Source organism: Scaptodrosophila lebanonensis, unplaced genomic scaffold, assembly GCF_003285725.1.
Source record: "Scaptodrosophila lebanonensis strain 11010-0011.00,11010-0021.00 unplaced genomic scaffold, SlebRS2 tig00000118-arrow-arrow-pilon, whole genome shotgun sequence".
Lineage (NCBI taxonomy): Eukaryota > Metazoa > Arthropoda > Insecta > Diptera > Drosophilidae > Scaptodrosophila > Scaptodrosophila lebanonensis.
The window spans coordinates 554,768-571,407 of NW_022060578.1; the positions used below are offsets into that span (position 1 = coordinate 554,768).

Below are 16,640 nucleotides of genomic sequence, written 5' to 3' on the forward strand. Positions count from 1 at the left end.
TGAACATTTGGGAAAACACTCTTTATAACGATATATATTTTAAACACACGTAATAGTGCATATTGTATGCGGAAAAATATTTAAATCAAATTATTTAAATTAACGGCAAAATGAAACGTTTTAAGCTGTTGCATACTTTATGGTGAATACATAAAAATAAAGAAAATCGTTTTACAACACTTCATTATTATTATACTCAGTTAAAAGAAACACTGGAATCGAAAGTAAGAAAGTATCGAACTTGCAGTGGAAAGCGGCAAATGTGTACAAAATATTAATTAAAACTTTCAACATTTTGGATAGCAGTAATATCTGCACAAAACCAACCAAAATGTCTAACGCGCAACGTTCGTTTGCCCAGAAGCTATCCAAGTAAGTAACCAGTTGTGACATACATTAAAAGCTAGACACCACACGCCCATACGCATATGTATGTATGTATGTAAATGTTTAGTGCATACACATTATGTGTGATTGTCCATATGATGTACATATGTATATGAAAATGTAAATATTTTAACTCTATTAAAACCCCAGGCAACATGCGGCAGATGTGCGAAAGAATGTAGTCAATTGTCATATGCAAACAAAGACATCCGATCCGATGTATTCGTCCACGGTGAGTTTTTTCCCCACCCAAAAGCATTGACCGGCTAAGTTATTTGATATTTTTATTAATCTATGATTGTAATAAAATACATTTTTTTCTTTGTGCATTTATACTGTATGTATATATGTAAAAAGCTCTCTTTAACAGAGCCTGTGGAACCACTAGACTATGAAGAGTTTCTTACTCAGCATATGAGTATTTTAAGTCGCGACCCCTTGAAGCATATTCTGGATTTCCCACAAGGCGACGTAACGGTTAGGATCATCCCCCGAAAAATTCGCACTACCGAACATGTTGTACCCAAGGAAAACATGTAAGCTTCATTTCAATGATCCATTAGTGGTTGACGAATAAATTCAATCATTTGTTTTGACAGCTCGGACCTCCCACATTATGTGCAAGAGTGCGTCCACTGCTATACACGCCCATGGAAGGTTGTCGAATATTCCCAGCGGCATTACTCCAGCTCATGTTGTGTCCGCGAACGTATTGATCGCGGCACAATAAGCCCCTCTGCTTACCAACAGGAGTTTGAAATTGACAAGGACTTTGCTTCCTTTGACGAAACGACAATAGATAAAAGCGATAGCTGTACACCCAGCTCAAGACAATCCATAGCTAGTCTCGCATCAATGAGTTCTTGTACGGATACTTTGACGCCCCGAGGCTCTTGGGCCAGCTTTGATTTGCGACGCTCCGTCAATGATCCGCTTATACCGGACCTTCTAGACAATGTGCCACCGGAACAAATTGATCAAACTAATGAGACTCGTCGCCAGGAGGATAGACAGGAGGCATTATTTTCGCTTTATCCAGAGGCCGACCCTGAAGAAATTATTGAGCGTCGACTGCCCGCTGAGCTCCCTATAGAACACATGGGTCATCGCATACTCGTAAAATGTTTGCAGCTAAAATTAGAGCTTGAGGTAGAACCCATATTTGGATCGATGGCCATTTATGATCTATCCAAAGAACCAAAAAAAATATCAGAGAACTTCTATTTCGATATGAACACTGACAGTCTAAAACTGATGCTTTCAAGTCACGTCCAGTGTTCTGATGCTAGTACGGAAAGTCGCTCAGCTATCTTTGAGATATCATATCCTAGTAACGAGTTGTATCTAGTTATTCGGCTTGAAAAAGTATTACAAGGCGATATCAACAACTCCGTTGAACCGTATCTTAAGGAAGACAAGGATAAATATCGTGAAAAGGCAAAGTCAAATGCGGTTGACTATTGTGAACGCTTGGGAAAATACCGTATGCCATTCGCCTGGACTGGAATTTATTTGTCGAATGTCTTTAATGGTGAAAACGCAGAAGTTAAAGATACCAGTGCCGGCGATCGTGACTCAGCAAGCAGTGGCAGTGGAACTTTAGGTTCAGCCGCCAGCTCTAATAGTTTGGATCGTAAGTCCTCGACTAGCAGTTTTGACCAATTGCGACGCAAAGCCAACGATATGAGTGGTACTTTAACGCGGCGCGGATCCTTAGAGCGCAAAGAGAAACGGCGTTCATGGTCGCCAGATGATTTTGCGAATATCATCGAAGGATTTCGTCCGATTACAATAACAGTTTCCAGTTTTTTTAAGCAGGAAGCGGATAAGATGAAAGACGAGGACCTATTTAAGTTTTTGCCAGAGCTCAAACGTCCGACCACAGTGATGAAAAAATACAAATGTATACCAGGCTCGATTAAGCTAGAGATATCACCGTGTCTGGATGATGTAAAGAACGCACTAACGCCGGAGTTGGCAAAAATTGAACCACAAAGTGATCAGAAAACTCCGTTTGTCAAAGAGATTTTAGAATTTCCATCGCAAAGCATATACAATCCGTATTATAGCTATCGAAATTTGCTCTTCGTTTCGCCCAAAGAACTAAACTTTTCTTCTCGGGCCGGCTCTGCGCGCAACATTGCTGTCCGCGTTCAACTGATGGCCGGTGAGAACCCTAGCGATGCCGTTAATGCCATCTTTGGAAAATCATCATGTCCAGAGTATTCTCCGGATGCATTTACCGCTGTTAACTATCACAACAAGTGTCCATCATTCTATGACGAGATTAAGATAGCGTTACCACCGAGTATTAAAAATCATCATCTACTTTTTACAATTTACCACGTATCGTGCCAAAAGAAGCCACACGAACTGCAGGCATCTGTTGAAACGCCGGTGGGCTACACCTGGCTACCCCTGAATGGAAAACTCAATGGCGAATTCAATTTACCAGTTATAGTGGAGACGCCTCCAGAGAATTATTCCTTTATTTCGCCGAATGTCCATTTACCAGGTATTAAATGGCTCGATAATCACCGCGCCGTATTCACCATAAGAATGGTAAGTGTTCTTAATGTGTAGCCTTTAATTGAGGTATTTAATTTATTAATTTATTATTTTAAGGATGCTGTGACAGCGGTACATACACTGGATCCCCAGCTAGACCGCTTCTTTTTGGATTGCGAATATTTGGATACACGCAACATTCCCTCACATATTGGGGAAAGCAATATTGAGGCCGAGCTTAAAAAATGCCTCCTGGATATCGAACATGCAGATCGTGATCCATTGATTAAACATCTACACTTGGTTTTGGATAAACTTATAGAATTACTGGTTACGACCTATAAAATAGGAAGTAACACATTGTCGTTGGGCTCTACGGTATTCGAGGTGCTTTGCATGGTTTCAGCTAATCTATCCATACTAAGCGATGATATTGTGGGCGATCAATACGGACGTCAAAGTCTGTTTTCGACCTATGTTCAGTTCCAGTGCAAGATACCCCACCCATTGAATGCCAAACATCGCGATGGGCTGCAGTCAAATGAGTATAAGGATCGCCTGGGTAACACATCAGTACTAACATCACCGTCATACGTTTAATATTTTTATCTTTACTACCTAGAACCGGCTTTAGATGTGTCATCTTTGTATTCGTCTCGTGATGGACAGGTTCGCTTGCTGCACGAGGAACTGGCCCTACATTGGGTCGTGGCTAGCGGTAGGGCCACAGAGCTGGCCATGAGCAACTCCTGGTTTTTATTTGAACTCATCGTCAAATCGATGATTGAGCATTTAGATAGCTCGTATACTTTAAATGCGCCGCGAAAGCTGCGTTTCCCACACCAATTCACTGATGACATATCCACGCTTGTACATTTAGTTACGACTAAAGTTGTCGGCTATCATAGCAGCGATCCAAAATTAGCACAATCGTTAAATGCCAGTTTAGCATTTTTCATCTTCGATGCATTTAGTATTATGGATCGTGGCTTTGTATTTGGCTTAATCAATACATACAAGAAAGTTCTTATCTCGAAGAATGCTTCCGTACCCGACTTGATGAACTATAAGTTAGATTTTCTGCGAATAGTGTGCAGCCACGAACATTTCGTGGCCTTGAACTTGGCCTTCGGCACACCTTACATGACCATTTCGGCGCCATGCAGTCCCACACCCAGTACTACTTCAAGCAACAGTCAGGCATCCTATGTAAGTACTAAACTAATTTTGTATATCCTGAACCCAATTAGTGAATCATTTTCGGAATTTTGCTTATATAACCTACCTGGGTAAAAGTCACTCTCAGGAATATACATTTTTATACCCTGCTCCCAAACAGTAAAAGGGTTGGGGAGGAAAAAAAACACACAAACTTTATCTGCCTAGGGTTTAAGAAAGATCCTTGTGTTCATACATACGAGCGGACGGACATAGCTATATCGACTCGTTTTGTCAAACTGGTGAAAAATATATATACATGCATACTTTGAGGGTATAATTAACATGTTTTCATCATATTTTATAAATAGGTACAGGGTATTTACGCTCTATACGTACATTCTATTATGCTTTATGTTAATTTCTATATACAGTGAAAACTCCGTTGATGGACACCTCTTTTATCCGGACACTTTTTCTAAAAACATTCGATCGGTGTATAAAGTATTTAAGTATCCCCTTGAGCTGACACTCCCCTTGGGCAGATAAAAATTTGCCGACCGAGAGTGTCCGGCCAAGAGAGTTTTCACTGTATATAAAACAGTTTGTCCTGACTGACTGATTGGCGATCAACTCACAACCTAAACGGCAAGAGCTAAGAAGCTGAAATTAGGACACAAGTTTCCTTACATAGTGTAAGTGAGCACTAAGAACGAATTTTTTTTTTTAATTCGAAGGGGGAAAACGGGCTCCAACGTTTGTATGAAAAAACTTAGTTTGTATACTCTCAGAAAGAATACAAAAAAACCGTATACTTAACGATTAGCGACTTTAAAAGAAGGGTGTCGCGTAGAGGGTATAGTCAAGCACGCGATAACATTTTTTATCCTATGGTCTATTTACAGGGATCTATTGAACGTGCATTGCATGCGGAGCTCAGCACAGAGTTCAGGCAGCAACACTTTTTAGTTGGCCTAGTTCTGAGTGATTTAGCTACCGTGTTGGAAGTGCCAAATCCTCAGCTGCATGGCAAAGCTATACGCTGTATTCGTAATTTAATGACATCGCATGACTTAGACACACGTTACAACGATACGGAGGCTCGTGCCCGCGTCGCCACTCTCTATATTCCTCTGCTTTCAATAGTGATGGACACAATTCCGCAACTACATCAGTATGTTGCAGACTCGCACGATCGTTTACAACAGATCGGGTTTCTCGAGGACTATCAGGGGCCCCATCAAACCATTGCGACTACTACAATTAGTCCCGAAGTTGCTTATGCAATATCAGGAAGCCGCACTTACGCTTACATGACCGAGCAAGTAAAGAACAAGGCGCCGCTTAGCATAGAGAACACACGTCATTTGTTGGTGTGCTATCTTTGGGTCCTTAAGAACCTGGAACCCACCGTTCTATACCGTTGGCTGCTGGGCTTGAGCCCTCATCGAGTCCACCAAATGCTACAAGTGCTCAATGCATGCCTTCCAACGTTTGAGTACAAGGGCCAGAAACGACTGCCTGTTTCTACATTAAAGCGTACAAATACGCAAAGTTTTCGTAAGTCTGCACCTACAGATGTCAAGGAAAAGTTGGAGGAGTGTATTAGAGGCACTAACTCAGCAACCCATCAGCTACTTCGTCGCAAGGATCGCATTTCGACAGACAAATTCCGGTGGCGAAAGGATCAAATGCCATACCGGTCCCAATACATTGATATTGCTAACAAAGGCGATACGGAAATTGAGTTGGGGCACTATATTGAAGGTTCTCTGGCCACAGAAATTGTCCTGGTCTTACTTGACACATTGGATATCATTGTGCATGTGGCAACCAACTCTGAGCTTCATCATAATCTCCTTGGCACAACACTAAAAGTTCTATTGCATGCACTTTCTCGCAATCAATCGACGCTGGCACTTCGAAATTTGTTTGCTACACAGCGAAATTTGATTTTGAAATTTCCCAATCTTCTGTTTGATGAGGAGACCGATATCTGTGCGGACTTGTGCCTCCTGCTGTTAAAGCACTGCGGCTCACAGCTGCCGGGCATTCGTTCACAAGCAGCTGCATCACTTTATCTGCTAATGAGACAAAACTTTGAAATTGGCAACAACTTTGCTCGCGTTAAAATGCAGGTGACAATGTCGTTGAGTTCGTTAGTTGGTACCAGCTTTGGTACCAGCTCATCATTCAGTGAACAATCCCTGCGGCGGGCATTGAAAACTGTACTGGTCTATGCTGAATGTGATAACGATCTGCAGGAAACTTCTTTTCCTGAGCAAGTTCAGGATTTGCTGTTTAACCTTCATATGATCCTTTCCGATACAGTTAAGATGAAGGAGTATCAGCAGGATCCCGAAATGTTGCTCGACCTCATGCATCGCATTGCAAAAGGTTATCAAAACAATCCAGATCTGCGGCTCACCTGGCTAGAAAATATGGCCAAGAAGCATCGTGAACGCGGGAATCATACAGAAGCCGCCATGTCCTATGTGCATGCTGCTGCTTTAGTATCCGAATACCTAAGCATGCTTGAATCCCAACCACATTTGCCTGATGGTGCAGTCAGCTTCCAGCGGATTACACCAAATGCACTAATGGAGTCGGCAGTGTCAGATGATGTGCTCAGTCCGGGACCGGATGGCATTTGTCTTGGGAACCACTTTTCGGAGACAGGGTATGATTTTTGTTTTATAATACATAGCTTTATGTTTTGATTTTCGTATGTACTTAGGCTGAAGGCTTTACTAGAAGAAGCGTCGAACTCCCTGCAAATAGCCGGCCATTACGAAGCCATGAACGAAGTTTACAAGATATTAATACCGATTTGCGAGGCAAATCGTGATTTTCAGAAGCTGGCAAAAGTGCATGGAAAACTACAGGAGGCCTTCAATCGTGTTTCACAGCTACAGGGTAAACGTGTATTTGGCACTTACTTTCGTGTTGGGTTTTATGGCTCAAAGTTCGGAGATTTGGACCAGCAAGAGTTTATTTATAAAGAGCCGACTTTGACAAAACTTCCAGAGATCTTCAGTCGTCTTCAAGTAAATTTTAATGATAACTATTGTTATACATTTATTTTAATCATTCTTCTGTAGAATTTTTATGCAGAACGCTTTGGTCCGGACTCTGTGCACATAATAAAAGACTCTAATTCTGTGGACCTACAATCCTTAGACCCGAATAAAGCTTACATACAAATAACCTATGTGGAGCCCTATTTTGAGACGTACGAAATGCGCCGCCGGGAGACCTTTTTTGAACGAAATTTTAATATAAGTAAGTTCTAATGGAAAGTTGTCTCCTGCCTTTATAATATTACAACTATACTATTACACAGAGCGATTTATTTTTGCCACGCCGTTCACTAAAACTGGCAAGGCCCATGGTGATTTAAATGAACAATGCAAACGGAAAACAATTTTGGTCACATCGAATCATTTTCCTTATGTGAAAACTCGCATTCAAGTGATTAGCCGACAGCAAATTGTTTTGGAACCGATTGAAGTAGCTATAGAGGATATCCAAAAGAAAACTTTAGAACTTGCAGCTGCTACCAACCAAGAACCAGCTGACCCAAAAATATTACAAATGGTTCTCCAAGGCTGCATTGGTACTACTGTTAATCAAGGCCCTATGGAAATGGCGACGGTGTTTCTCTCCAAACTTGCCGACGGCACTACTATTCCGACAAAGCATCAAAATAAATTACGTTTATGCTTTCGCGAATTTTCGAAGCGAGTCCTCGATGCATTAAAGAAAAATCGAAATCTTATATTACCCGATCAGAAAGACTATCAACGCGAACTGGAACGAAATAACGAGCGATTCGTGGAGCGTCTTACACCCCTCATAACATTGACGCCAATTCAAGCACAAGGAATTGTAAAGTAAGATCTTCCGCAAGTCAGTTTAATTTTGGATTTATAGTACATTTCTTCCATTTATAGATCCAACGCCAGCAACAATAAAAGTACGCCGTTAAAATGGTAATACTAAACATCTTATCAAACCATTCATATTTAACTTTATAGCAAACACCATACAGAACAACAACTTTATTATAAATTCATTCCCATCTCGCCCTCTACATGTCTAGCGTTTCGGATTACTTTAAGTAAGAAATTTTTAGATTTAAGGTTAAGTGTTACGAAATTCCAGGCTGAGGTAATTTTATAAAAGCTTAATCCAAAGAATCTCGCCACATCAAAAATAATTAAAAAGAAAAGAATTAGATTTGAAAGATGGAAGATTGCGATAAAAAAAAGTGCAGTACATATACATACATATATATATATATATATATATTTATATATATATATATATATATATATATATATATATATATATATATATATATATATATATATATATACGGATTGACCATATTAAAATATACAATTTACATTACTTTAGATAACTTTTAAAGATAAATTTTGTACTCTTTTTATAAACGAAATAAAAATATACATATAAATATATATTTCTGTGCACATGGCTTATGGTCACATTTTCTAATTCTCAAGAATAGAAGCAATAAATACCAATACCCACTCCTACAACATCAAAATTGTTTAATTTCTTTAATTATACTCTGTACATAAAATGTACAAGAGTATACTTGTATTAGGTTTGCGGGAGATGAAAATGTAACAGGCAGAAGGAGGCGTGGCAGACCACACAAAGTATATATATTCTTGATCAGCATGACGAGACGAGTCGATCTAGCCCTGTCTGTCTGTCCGTATGAACACCTGTATCTGAGAGACTATAAGAGGTAGAGACACCAAACTTTGCACAAAGATGCGTTATGTGTGTACGCTGTGCAAATTTGTTTTATTTTTTGATTCCCCCCACTTCCCCCCTATGGCGATTTTCCCGATTTTCATTTCGTATAATCGCCTATATCTCGGAGACTATAAGACCTACGGACACCAAATTTTAGTCCCACATGCCTTATGTCAATACGTCCCTCCCCCCTTCTCCCACGCAACTCGTAACTCCCGTAATTCTTGGAATTTCGAACTAAAATTTTGCAAATACCCCCAGTTAGTAATTATGTGTCGGTATGCCATGATAGACCGATTTAACAAGAAGTTATAGCCATAAATATATTTGCTGTCAAAACGCTGCCCGAGGCTGTTGATGCTGGTGCCTTGGTTGACTGCAAACATGCTTACACAGACACGAATATACGAGCATAAACATACATAAACTCACATAGACGCAATTGCTTTGTATATGTGCAATTATACACCCTTTACGTGAGTACGAATACCAAAAGAGGTAAAATCGATCAAAAATACAAGTACAAGAGCTAAAATAACCAAACTTGGCATACAGGTTCCCCTAAGCCCTAGGCAGGTCAAGTTTATTTTTTATTCTGATACACCCCCCACTCCCCCGCAATTCGTGTTTTTGTTTATAAATTCCATAATTCTTTCGGTCAACTTTGAGCTGCATACATACACGCATAGGTACGGAATGTAAATGTATGCTGTTAAAACTGAACATAAACATGTATTCTAATTTAATTTAATCAATTAATTAATTCATTTTTTTTAATAATTTAATTTTTTTATACCCTGTACCCGTAGGGTAAAAAGGGTATATTAGGTTTGTGCAAAGTATGTAACATGCAGAAGGAAGCATCTCCGACCCCATAAAGTATATACATATATTCTGAATCAGCATGACGAGAGAAATCGATCTAGACATGTCCGTCCGTCTGGATGAACGCAAGGATCTCAGAAACTATAAAAGCTAGAATAACCAACAATAACCAGTTGGCATCCAGATTCTCCTAGGTCCGAGAAAGGACGAGTTTATTTTATTTTTTTTTAATTTTCCCTCCCTTCACCCGCAACAGAATTTCGTCAATAGCGTCCACATTTCAAATGCTACCTAAACCAAACTTTGCACACATAATTTATATATGTATAATTATACAAGTTTTATACTTAATACTTAATACTGTTGTTCAAAATTTTATTCTATTCGGGCAATTCTAAGAATTATTAGCAAAACAAATTCTCGCTAGTACAACCCCCGCAAACTGCAACAACAAGTTCGCTCTTCTTCTTCCTCTTTTTGCTGCTGCTATGGGCGCATATAACTCAGGAAGTTTACCTGGGTACAGGGTATTACACTGTCGGACTTGCTCGACTGTAGCGTTCTCTCTTGTTTAATTTTTCTTTTTTGTGGAGAGTACAGGCTATTTTACTGTCGGGCTTGCTCTTGTTTGATTTGTTCTTTTTGATGACATGTACGTGTATAAACTTCTCCCATCTTAAAATATCACTAAAATGGATATAATAACAAGAGAGAATGCTAAAGTCGAGCAAGTGCAATAGCCTAAAAAAAAATTACGAAAATTAAAAAAAAAACAAGAAAAGAATGCTAAAGTCCAGCGAGCTCACCTCTTAAAAACCCTGTACCTCCCACCAAAAAGAAAAAAAAAATAATTACAAAAAATTGTATATATATAATATTTTATTAATTTGATTTAATTAATTTAAACAAGAGAAACCGCTACAGTCGAGCAAGCCCGATAGGAAAATACAGGCAGAGCTTCGGCAGGCAGTAGATTTATTGCTATAACTTTCTTCATAATAAACCTATCTTGAAACAATTTAATGTACAGAGTATAAACACTTTTCAAACGTGTGTATTCGCAGAAAATGTGCATTTTGGAATTTCCCTTCCTCCACCCTCTCCCCCGTAACCAATGGTTTTCAATTGCTCCCGAAATTCTCAAGTTATAGGCATATATGGGTTCTCTCTGCTCGAGCGCTGCTGTTGTTGCTGTTTCAACTTATTCCTGTTCTGCATACATACACGCATAGACACGCTGAAATAAATGTCTGCTGTTGAAACTATACTTTGTATGTATGTTTGTGATGTAAATCTTAAATGAACATCGATGTTTTACATCGGAAATGAAAATCGCCATATTGCTAAAGAACTGTTTATTCCCGTAAGTTTTAACAATGCACTATGGTTTTTTGGCCGTTTTTTTTGGCAGAAACTCGAAATGTTAAGATATTTACCCCAAATTTAGTTTGTACGCATATTTTGGTACCTCAAGACGACATACCAAGTTTCAGTTTCATATAGCTGCCATATAACCGATATGGCCGACTTTCACTAACTTCAGTATTTTTAACTGTATCGAACCAGAAACTGGCCTATATATTGCTTCTATGCAATATATTTTAGTTCACAAAACATAAATAATTTAATATGAGTTTATTTTATTTTTTTGATTTCATCTTCTGTTTTTGCTTCTGCTATGGGCGTATCTTATAACTCAGTGCTTGAAGTTTGTCTGGGTACAGGGTATTTCACTGTCGGGATTGCTCGACTGTAGCGTTTTCTATCACGGCTTAAAATGGACATCAACAATCATGTTAAAAGCAAAACAATTAGTGTTTTTTTTTTAATCGCTTTAAAGTTTGACTACAACTTGGCATGTGTTTTTTAATATATTTGGAGAAGGATTTCACTTTTTCCGATATTAACATAGTATTGTATTCATTAATATGCCCACGTTAATTTTCTGCAATATATTCTGCTTAAATGCGTCTTCTGAGTCTTTGTTGCTGCTACAAATGTCAACAATTTCTGCATGCCCAAACAGTAGTTTTGCTGCAGCAGACGAAATTTTACAGAAAACGTGCAAATTGGGACGAGTTTCTTTAGTAATTCCATAATAAACATATAATAGTTAGTATTTCCACATTTAAACCTTTTTGCAACTCTTTACCATTCAAAAGTACTATTCAAGGAAACAGCGCACTATTACACGAACACACTTCATCGCTTAAAAACAGTTTTGGATTATAATTTTACATACCTTGATTAACGTTTTTCATTATATAACTTAACTTTGTTGGTTCTTTTCTTAATTCTGCAAGCTCTGAAAGTTTACCAAAAATTGCAGTCAAAATCACAAATATATGTTTTTTACACAATCAGGTAACTTTGAATGCGCGCCAAGAAAATTGTGTTGTCATATCAGCAGGAATTAATTAATTTTCGAATAATTTATAATAAAATAAAAATAGTTTTTTTTATATTTGGACAACATTTTTTTTGGACTTTCTGCCAAAAAAAAACAGGAAAAAACCATAGTGCAATGCACAACAAATTCGCAGATATTAAATTATTACGATAACTTTGAAATTTCAATCAGTCTTCAGCCTTGATGGTTGCGGCGTGATTCGAACCAAAACCCTACTCAGGAACAAATATTGTGGAATTCCTGCTAGCTCGTTATGGATATGCCAGGCGTTGAATTTACGATTGAAATGAGAATAATAACTTGCTCTGGCATGGTTTCTTAGAAGTTCTTAAAAATTTTTTTTGATATATCACAGTTATATTACTTTTGTGTATTTACCGGGATTTCCCTGCTTAGGAATGTCCTTAACACCGATATTTTTATAAATATCTATCGATACATCGATGCATATTTACATCACTAATGTATGTATGTACATATGTATTGCATATTTATACCCTGTACCCAAAGGGTGAAAGGGTAAGCTAGTTTTGTTGCTGCCGCTGCTTTTGTTGAACTTTGTGCTGCATACATGCTTACACAGACACGAATAGACACGCATTAACCATGACTCCCGAATCTGGACCAATTAAGTTGATTTTGCTTTCGTCATAGGATATCATATTATGCCAATCAGCTGACCAATTTTTCCTGTATTTGTACAATTTTGTCTGTAAGAAGGGGTTTTTATACCTGTACCCAAAGAGTGAGGTTTGTGCGAATGTATGTAACAGGGAGAAGAAGGTGTAGCAGACCCCACAAAGTATATGTATATATTCTTGATCAGGATGACAAATCGAGACGATATAGTCATATCCGTTCGTCCATCTGTATGAACGCGAGGATTTAAGAAAGTATAAGAGCTAATATAATAACCAAACTTGGTATCCAGATTCTAATAAGTCCGAGAAAGTACGATTTTGAGTTTTTTTCCGGAATTTTGAACTAAAATTTGGTTATTACATCCAGTTAGTGATTATGTGTCCGTATGCTTAGTTTCATCATGATTGGTCAATTCTGAAGAAAGTTATAGCCATAAATAAAATCACTGCCCATGCTCTGCCCGCATCTGTTGTTGTTGCTGCTTTGGTTCAACTTTGTGTTGCATACATACACGCATATAAACACGCAGAGACACGATTCTGATGCAAATTTATTCTATTGAAATTGTACATAAAAACTTATGTATGTATGCATGTGTTGAATATTTTATATTTAGTTTAATTAATTAATTAAATTATTTTAAATAATTTTTTTTCTTAAAATTTCTTTTGTTGTGGAGAGTACAGGGTATTCTACTGTCGGGCTTGCTCGACTGAAGCGTTCATATGTTTAGAATAATTATAGAAATTAAAAAATAATTTGGATTGATTTTACCTCCCTCGGTATTCGAACTCACGTAAAGGGTGTATAATTGCACATTTAAAAAGCAATTGCGTCTGTGTGAACATACGTGCAGTCAACCAAAGCACCAGCATCAACAACAGCTGCGGGCAGCGCTTGGGCAGCAAATATATTTATGGCTATAACTTGTTAAATCGGCCTATCATAGTGAACGGATAAATAATCTCTAACTGGGGGTACTTGCAAAATTAGAGTTCGAAATTCCAAGAATGTCGAGAGTTACGATTTTCTGAGTATTCACATGCCTGTTACAGGCAGCTCTTGGAAACCTAAATTCACAAATAGCTGTGAGGGGGAGGGTTCATGTGCTTAGACGAACCTGGTATACCCTTTGGGTACAAGGTATAAAAACAGCCTATGCTTAAATTATTTACAACTTTTTTAAAATGTGCATAATTTTTTATTTTTATTTTTAACATATGCATTGATTTAGCACCTTTTCAATACAAGTTGACAAAAATGTGCATTCTTGTTTTTATTGCACATATATCGTAGACATATACATACATATATAGTAAATACGTTTGTATTTATGGTACGATGAATTCTATTCAATCGTATTTATTAGTCACACCAATTTGCTTCCGGATCGTGTCCTCAATTTCCGAAAAAACCAAACTATCTTCATAACTAACAGTACTGTTTTCGACTTCGCCTGCAAGTATGGATTGTCGAACAGCCTCAGCTTCATATCGCATGGCCTCGGAATTTTTATAATTGGTTGGAAGTTTTCCTTTCGGCGGTGTCCACACCTTTTCCTTTCCATCTATGTCAATTAGTTTGTTTGGGGTCCAGAAATCTACCAACTGTAATAAAATGAATACAGTACTTTGATGACTTTGAAAACTTTGATAAGCAAACATTGTTATAAGAAAATAACGTTCGACTTATCAGCTTTATAGATATGTATGTATGTAATTTGATTGGTTGACGCCGATAGGTGCAAAAAGTACTCGTCATAGTGGAAATGTGGAATAATAAATATTTTTAAGAGCCACTTATGTAGATGCTTGATTCTTACCGTAACCTGACCTTTCGTGCCCTTGATGATGGCAAGGTTATTTAGCTCTTCTTTTGAAGAAATGCGCATTCGAGCCACGCCTCCACTGCTATATTTAATAGTAGCACGGACGTCGTCATCGACACCTTCAGAATTTGTTTCGCCAGAGCTTTCGATCTTCTCAATTCGATCATTTTGGAAGGCCCACTGAGAAACTTGAATGGTATAGATACCCAAATCATAAATAACGCCGCCCCCTAAGTCACGTTTTTGTAGGCGCTCTACAGCTGGCATTGGAAATCCAAAGTTAACTTCCACTTCCTTCACTTCGCCGAGCTTGGAGTCCTGAATTAGCTGGCGAAGATACTGATAGGCGGGTAAAAAACGAGACCACACGGCCTCCATAAAGAAGCGCTTGTTGGCTTTTGCCGCTGCCAGAATGCCTTCCACCTGATTCTTATTCATGGCCAGTGGCTTTTCACAGAGCACATGCTTTCCATTATTTAGCATTTGGATTGAAACCTCATAGTGCTGGGGATTAAGTACGCCAATATAGACAACATCTGTAAAAAAAAATATATAAATATGCGCATTAACATATATACAAGTTTAATATGTATTTTTATTTATTAAAGATAACCAAGACGAATCAACATACATACATACATACATAGGTGACAGAAACGATATCTTGTTCGTGAATACATTAGGTTCAAATTTTTATACCGCTTTCATCACCACTTGTATATAATTTTAACCCTTACCAACGTTGGTACTCTTTGCCAATTCCTCATAACTGCCATAAAAATCGGGGATCTCATGTTTCTTTGCAAACTCTGCTGCACGATCTTTGGATCGAGCCGCGATAGCTACAACTTTATGTTCTTCCGCTGGCAGTGTTCCAAGTGCAATAACAAAATCTTCGCTGATTTTTCCAGCCGCGGCTATGCCCCAACGTATAAGACCAGACATGCTTCTTTATGTTTTTAACTCACCGAAGTTCGCGAGCGAAATGAATAAGGCCAAGTACTTTGGATCCAAGTAGGCTTAGAGATGTCATATAAATATAAATAAGGTATCGCAATTTTAACAATATATCGAAATATCTTATCGAATGTTTTTTTATTGGTTATATGAATTAAAATGTTAGGGAAACTAAGTTTTGTTCGGAAATCAAATTTTAAAAGACTCTTGTCACAAACGCAGGTATTAAAGGCAGTATCCAAAAAAAAAGAGATATGTTTCATACATTTTTGTTTCAGAGTCTTGTTGACAAAGCTGACCAGCGCAACAGCCTTACCCAATCGCACATTGTTGAGGCTACTAAGTTAGCTCCAGCCCTCTCTATTTACACTCAGGATACTTGGTACCGTGCCCATCATGTGTTCCAAAATCATGGACTCCAAACATTGAATTTTTTACGCATTGTCACGGGCAACCCGTCCGTTTTGAGACGATCTCCGGAAGACATAATTGGGAGTCTTGAAATTTGGCGTGCCTGTCAATTTGGGGAACGCTTACTGCACTTGCTACTAACTAAATACCCAGAACTTCTGGATTATAGAAACGCTCGTGACCTGCTACCACAGACGGCTTATTTGAGGAGTCTTGTGGGCACAAACAAAAATGTCTGGAAAATTCTGATGAACAGTCCTGATTTATTGGCGCAATCAGAGCACAAAATAGAACAAAAATTCATATACCTAACAGATACAATGCGAATCGAGGTGCCGGAAATCGTAAAGTCGGCGGCGTTCTCAATGCTGTTTGAAGAATTGTGCTGCCGGCACGCGTTCCTTGTACGTTTGGGTTTATTCAAACCGCGAGCACCAAAAGATAATCCAGACGAGCCCACAACAAATAACAGGCTTTATCAAATTACGGATACTTCAGAAAAATCATTTGCAACTAAAATATGTCATGTTACACTGACCGAGTATGAAACCTTCAAAGAATTGTTCGCTCGAGAAAAGGAACCCATTCCGCTATCAAGCAACGATATCGACGAAGATTAATTTATCTGAAACTGGATAAATATGTTTTTTTTAAGAAAGATTTAATAAATTGTTGTTAGCATTTTCAAAAAACAGCCTTGTGGATGAGAATCTTCAAAATGCA

The 16,640-nt window shown here is 38.2% G+C and overlaps 3 protein-coding genes across 4 annotated transcripts; 2 read left to right on the forward strand and 1 right to left on the reverse strand.

The window, feature by feature from the left end:
* The first annotated feature begins 258 nt into the window (after nt 1-258).
* On the forward strand, nt 259-8,323 carry LOC115628511 (dedicator of cytokinesis protein 6). Of its 2 annotated transcripts, none has more exons than XM_030524655.1 (12): nt 259-372; nt 538-619; nt 745-923; nt 987-2,949; nt 3,013-3,457; nt 3,518-4,104; nt 4,959-6,733; nt 6,791-7,100; nt 7,155-7,335; nt 7,397-7,946; nt 8,007-8,045; nt 8,156-8,323. In XM_030524655.1, the coding sequence occupies exons 1-12, from the start codon at nt 332-334 to the stop codon at nt 8,175-8,177; spliced, it is 6,174 nt and encodes a 2,057-aa protein (XP_030380515.1). In that variant the 5' UTR covers nt 259-331; the 3' UTR covers nt 8,178-8,323. The 2 variants fall into 2 exon arrangements, with proteins under 2 accessions (XP_030380515.1, XP_030380516.1); XM_030524656.1 differs by lacking the exon at nt 8,156-8,323 and adding an exon at nt 8,105-8,146.
* A 5,655-nt stretch (nt 8,324-13,978) lies between these two features.
* LOC115628524 (trans-1,2-dihydrobenzene-1,2-diol dehydrogenase) lies at nt 13,979-15,509 on the reverse strand. Its single transcript, XM_030524683.1, has 3 exons — nt 15,287-15,509; nt 14,544-15,085; nt 13,979-14,328 (listed from the first exon to the last, which is right to left on the reverse strand). The coding sequence occupies exons 1-3, from the start codon at nt 15,492-15,494 to the stop codon at nt 14,074-14,076; spliced, it is 1,005 nt and encodes a 334-aa protein (XP_030380543.1). The 5' UTR covers nt 15,495-15,509; the 3' UTR covers nt 13,979-14,073.
* A 123-nt stretch (nt 15,510-15,632) lies between these two features.
* On the forward strand, nt 15,633-16,611 carry LOC115628554. Its single transcript, XM_030524716.1, has 2 exons — nt 15,633-15,728; nt 15,785-16,611. The coding sequence occupies exons 1-2, from the start codon at nt 15,666-15,668 to the stop codon at nt 16,535-16,537; spliced, it is 816 nt and encodes a 271-aa protein (XP_030380576.1). The 5' UTR covers nt 15,633-15,665; the 3' UTR covers nt 16,538-16,611.
* Nucleotides 16,612-16,640: the final 29 nt, after the last annotated feature.

What these genes read in the sequence shown, in the direction of transcription:
- LOC115628554 (XM_030524716.1), top strand. Translation starts at nt 15,666, where the DNA reads ATGTTAGGGAAACTAAGTTTTGTTCGGAAATCAAATTTTAAAAGACTC. An exon ending in GACTCTTGTCACAAACGCAG is followed by an intron (nt 15,729 to 15,784) that starts GTATTAAAGGCA and finishes TTTTTGTTTCAG; the next exon opens with AGTCTTGTTGACAAAGCTGA.
- LOC115628511 (XM_030524655.1), top strand. Translation starts at nt 332, where the DNA reads ATGTCTAACGCGCAACGTTCGTTTGCCCAGAAGCTATCCAA. An exon ending in CCGTATTCACCATAAGAATG is followed by an intron (nt 2,950 to 3,012) that starts GTAAGTGTTCTT and finishes TATTATTTTAAG; the next exon opens with GATGCTGTGACAGCGGTACA. An exon ending in TGAACGAAATTTTAATATAA is followed by an intron (nt 7,336 to 7,396) that starts GTAAGTTCTAAT and finishes ACTATTACACAG; the next exon opens with AGCGATTTATTTTTGCCACG.
- LOC115628524 (XM_030524683.1), bottom strand. Translation starts at nt 15,494, where the DNA reads ATGTCTGGTCTTATACGTTGGGGCATAGCCGCGGCTGGAAAAATCAGC. An exon ending in GGCAAAGAGTACCAACGTTG is followed by an intron (nt 15,086 to 15,286) that starts GTAAGGGTTAAA and finishes TTTTTTTTACAG; the next exon opens with ATGTTGTCTATATTGGCGTA. An exon ending in GCACGAAAGGTCAGGTTACG is followed by an intron (nt 14,329 to 14,543) that starts GTAAGAATCAAG and finishes ATTTTATTACAG; the next exon opens with TTGGTAGATTTCTGGACCCC.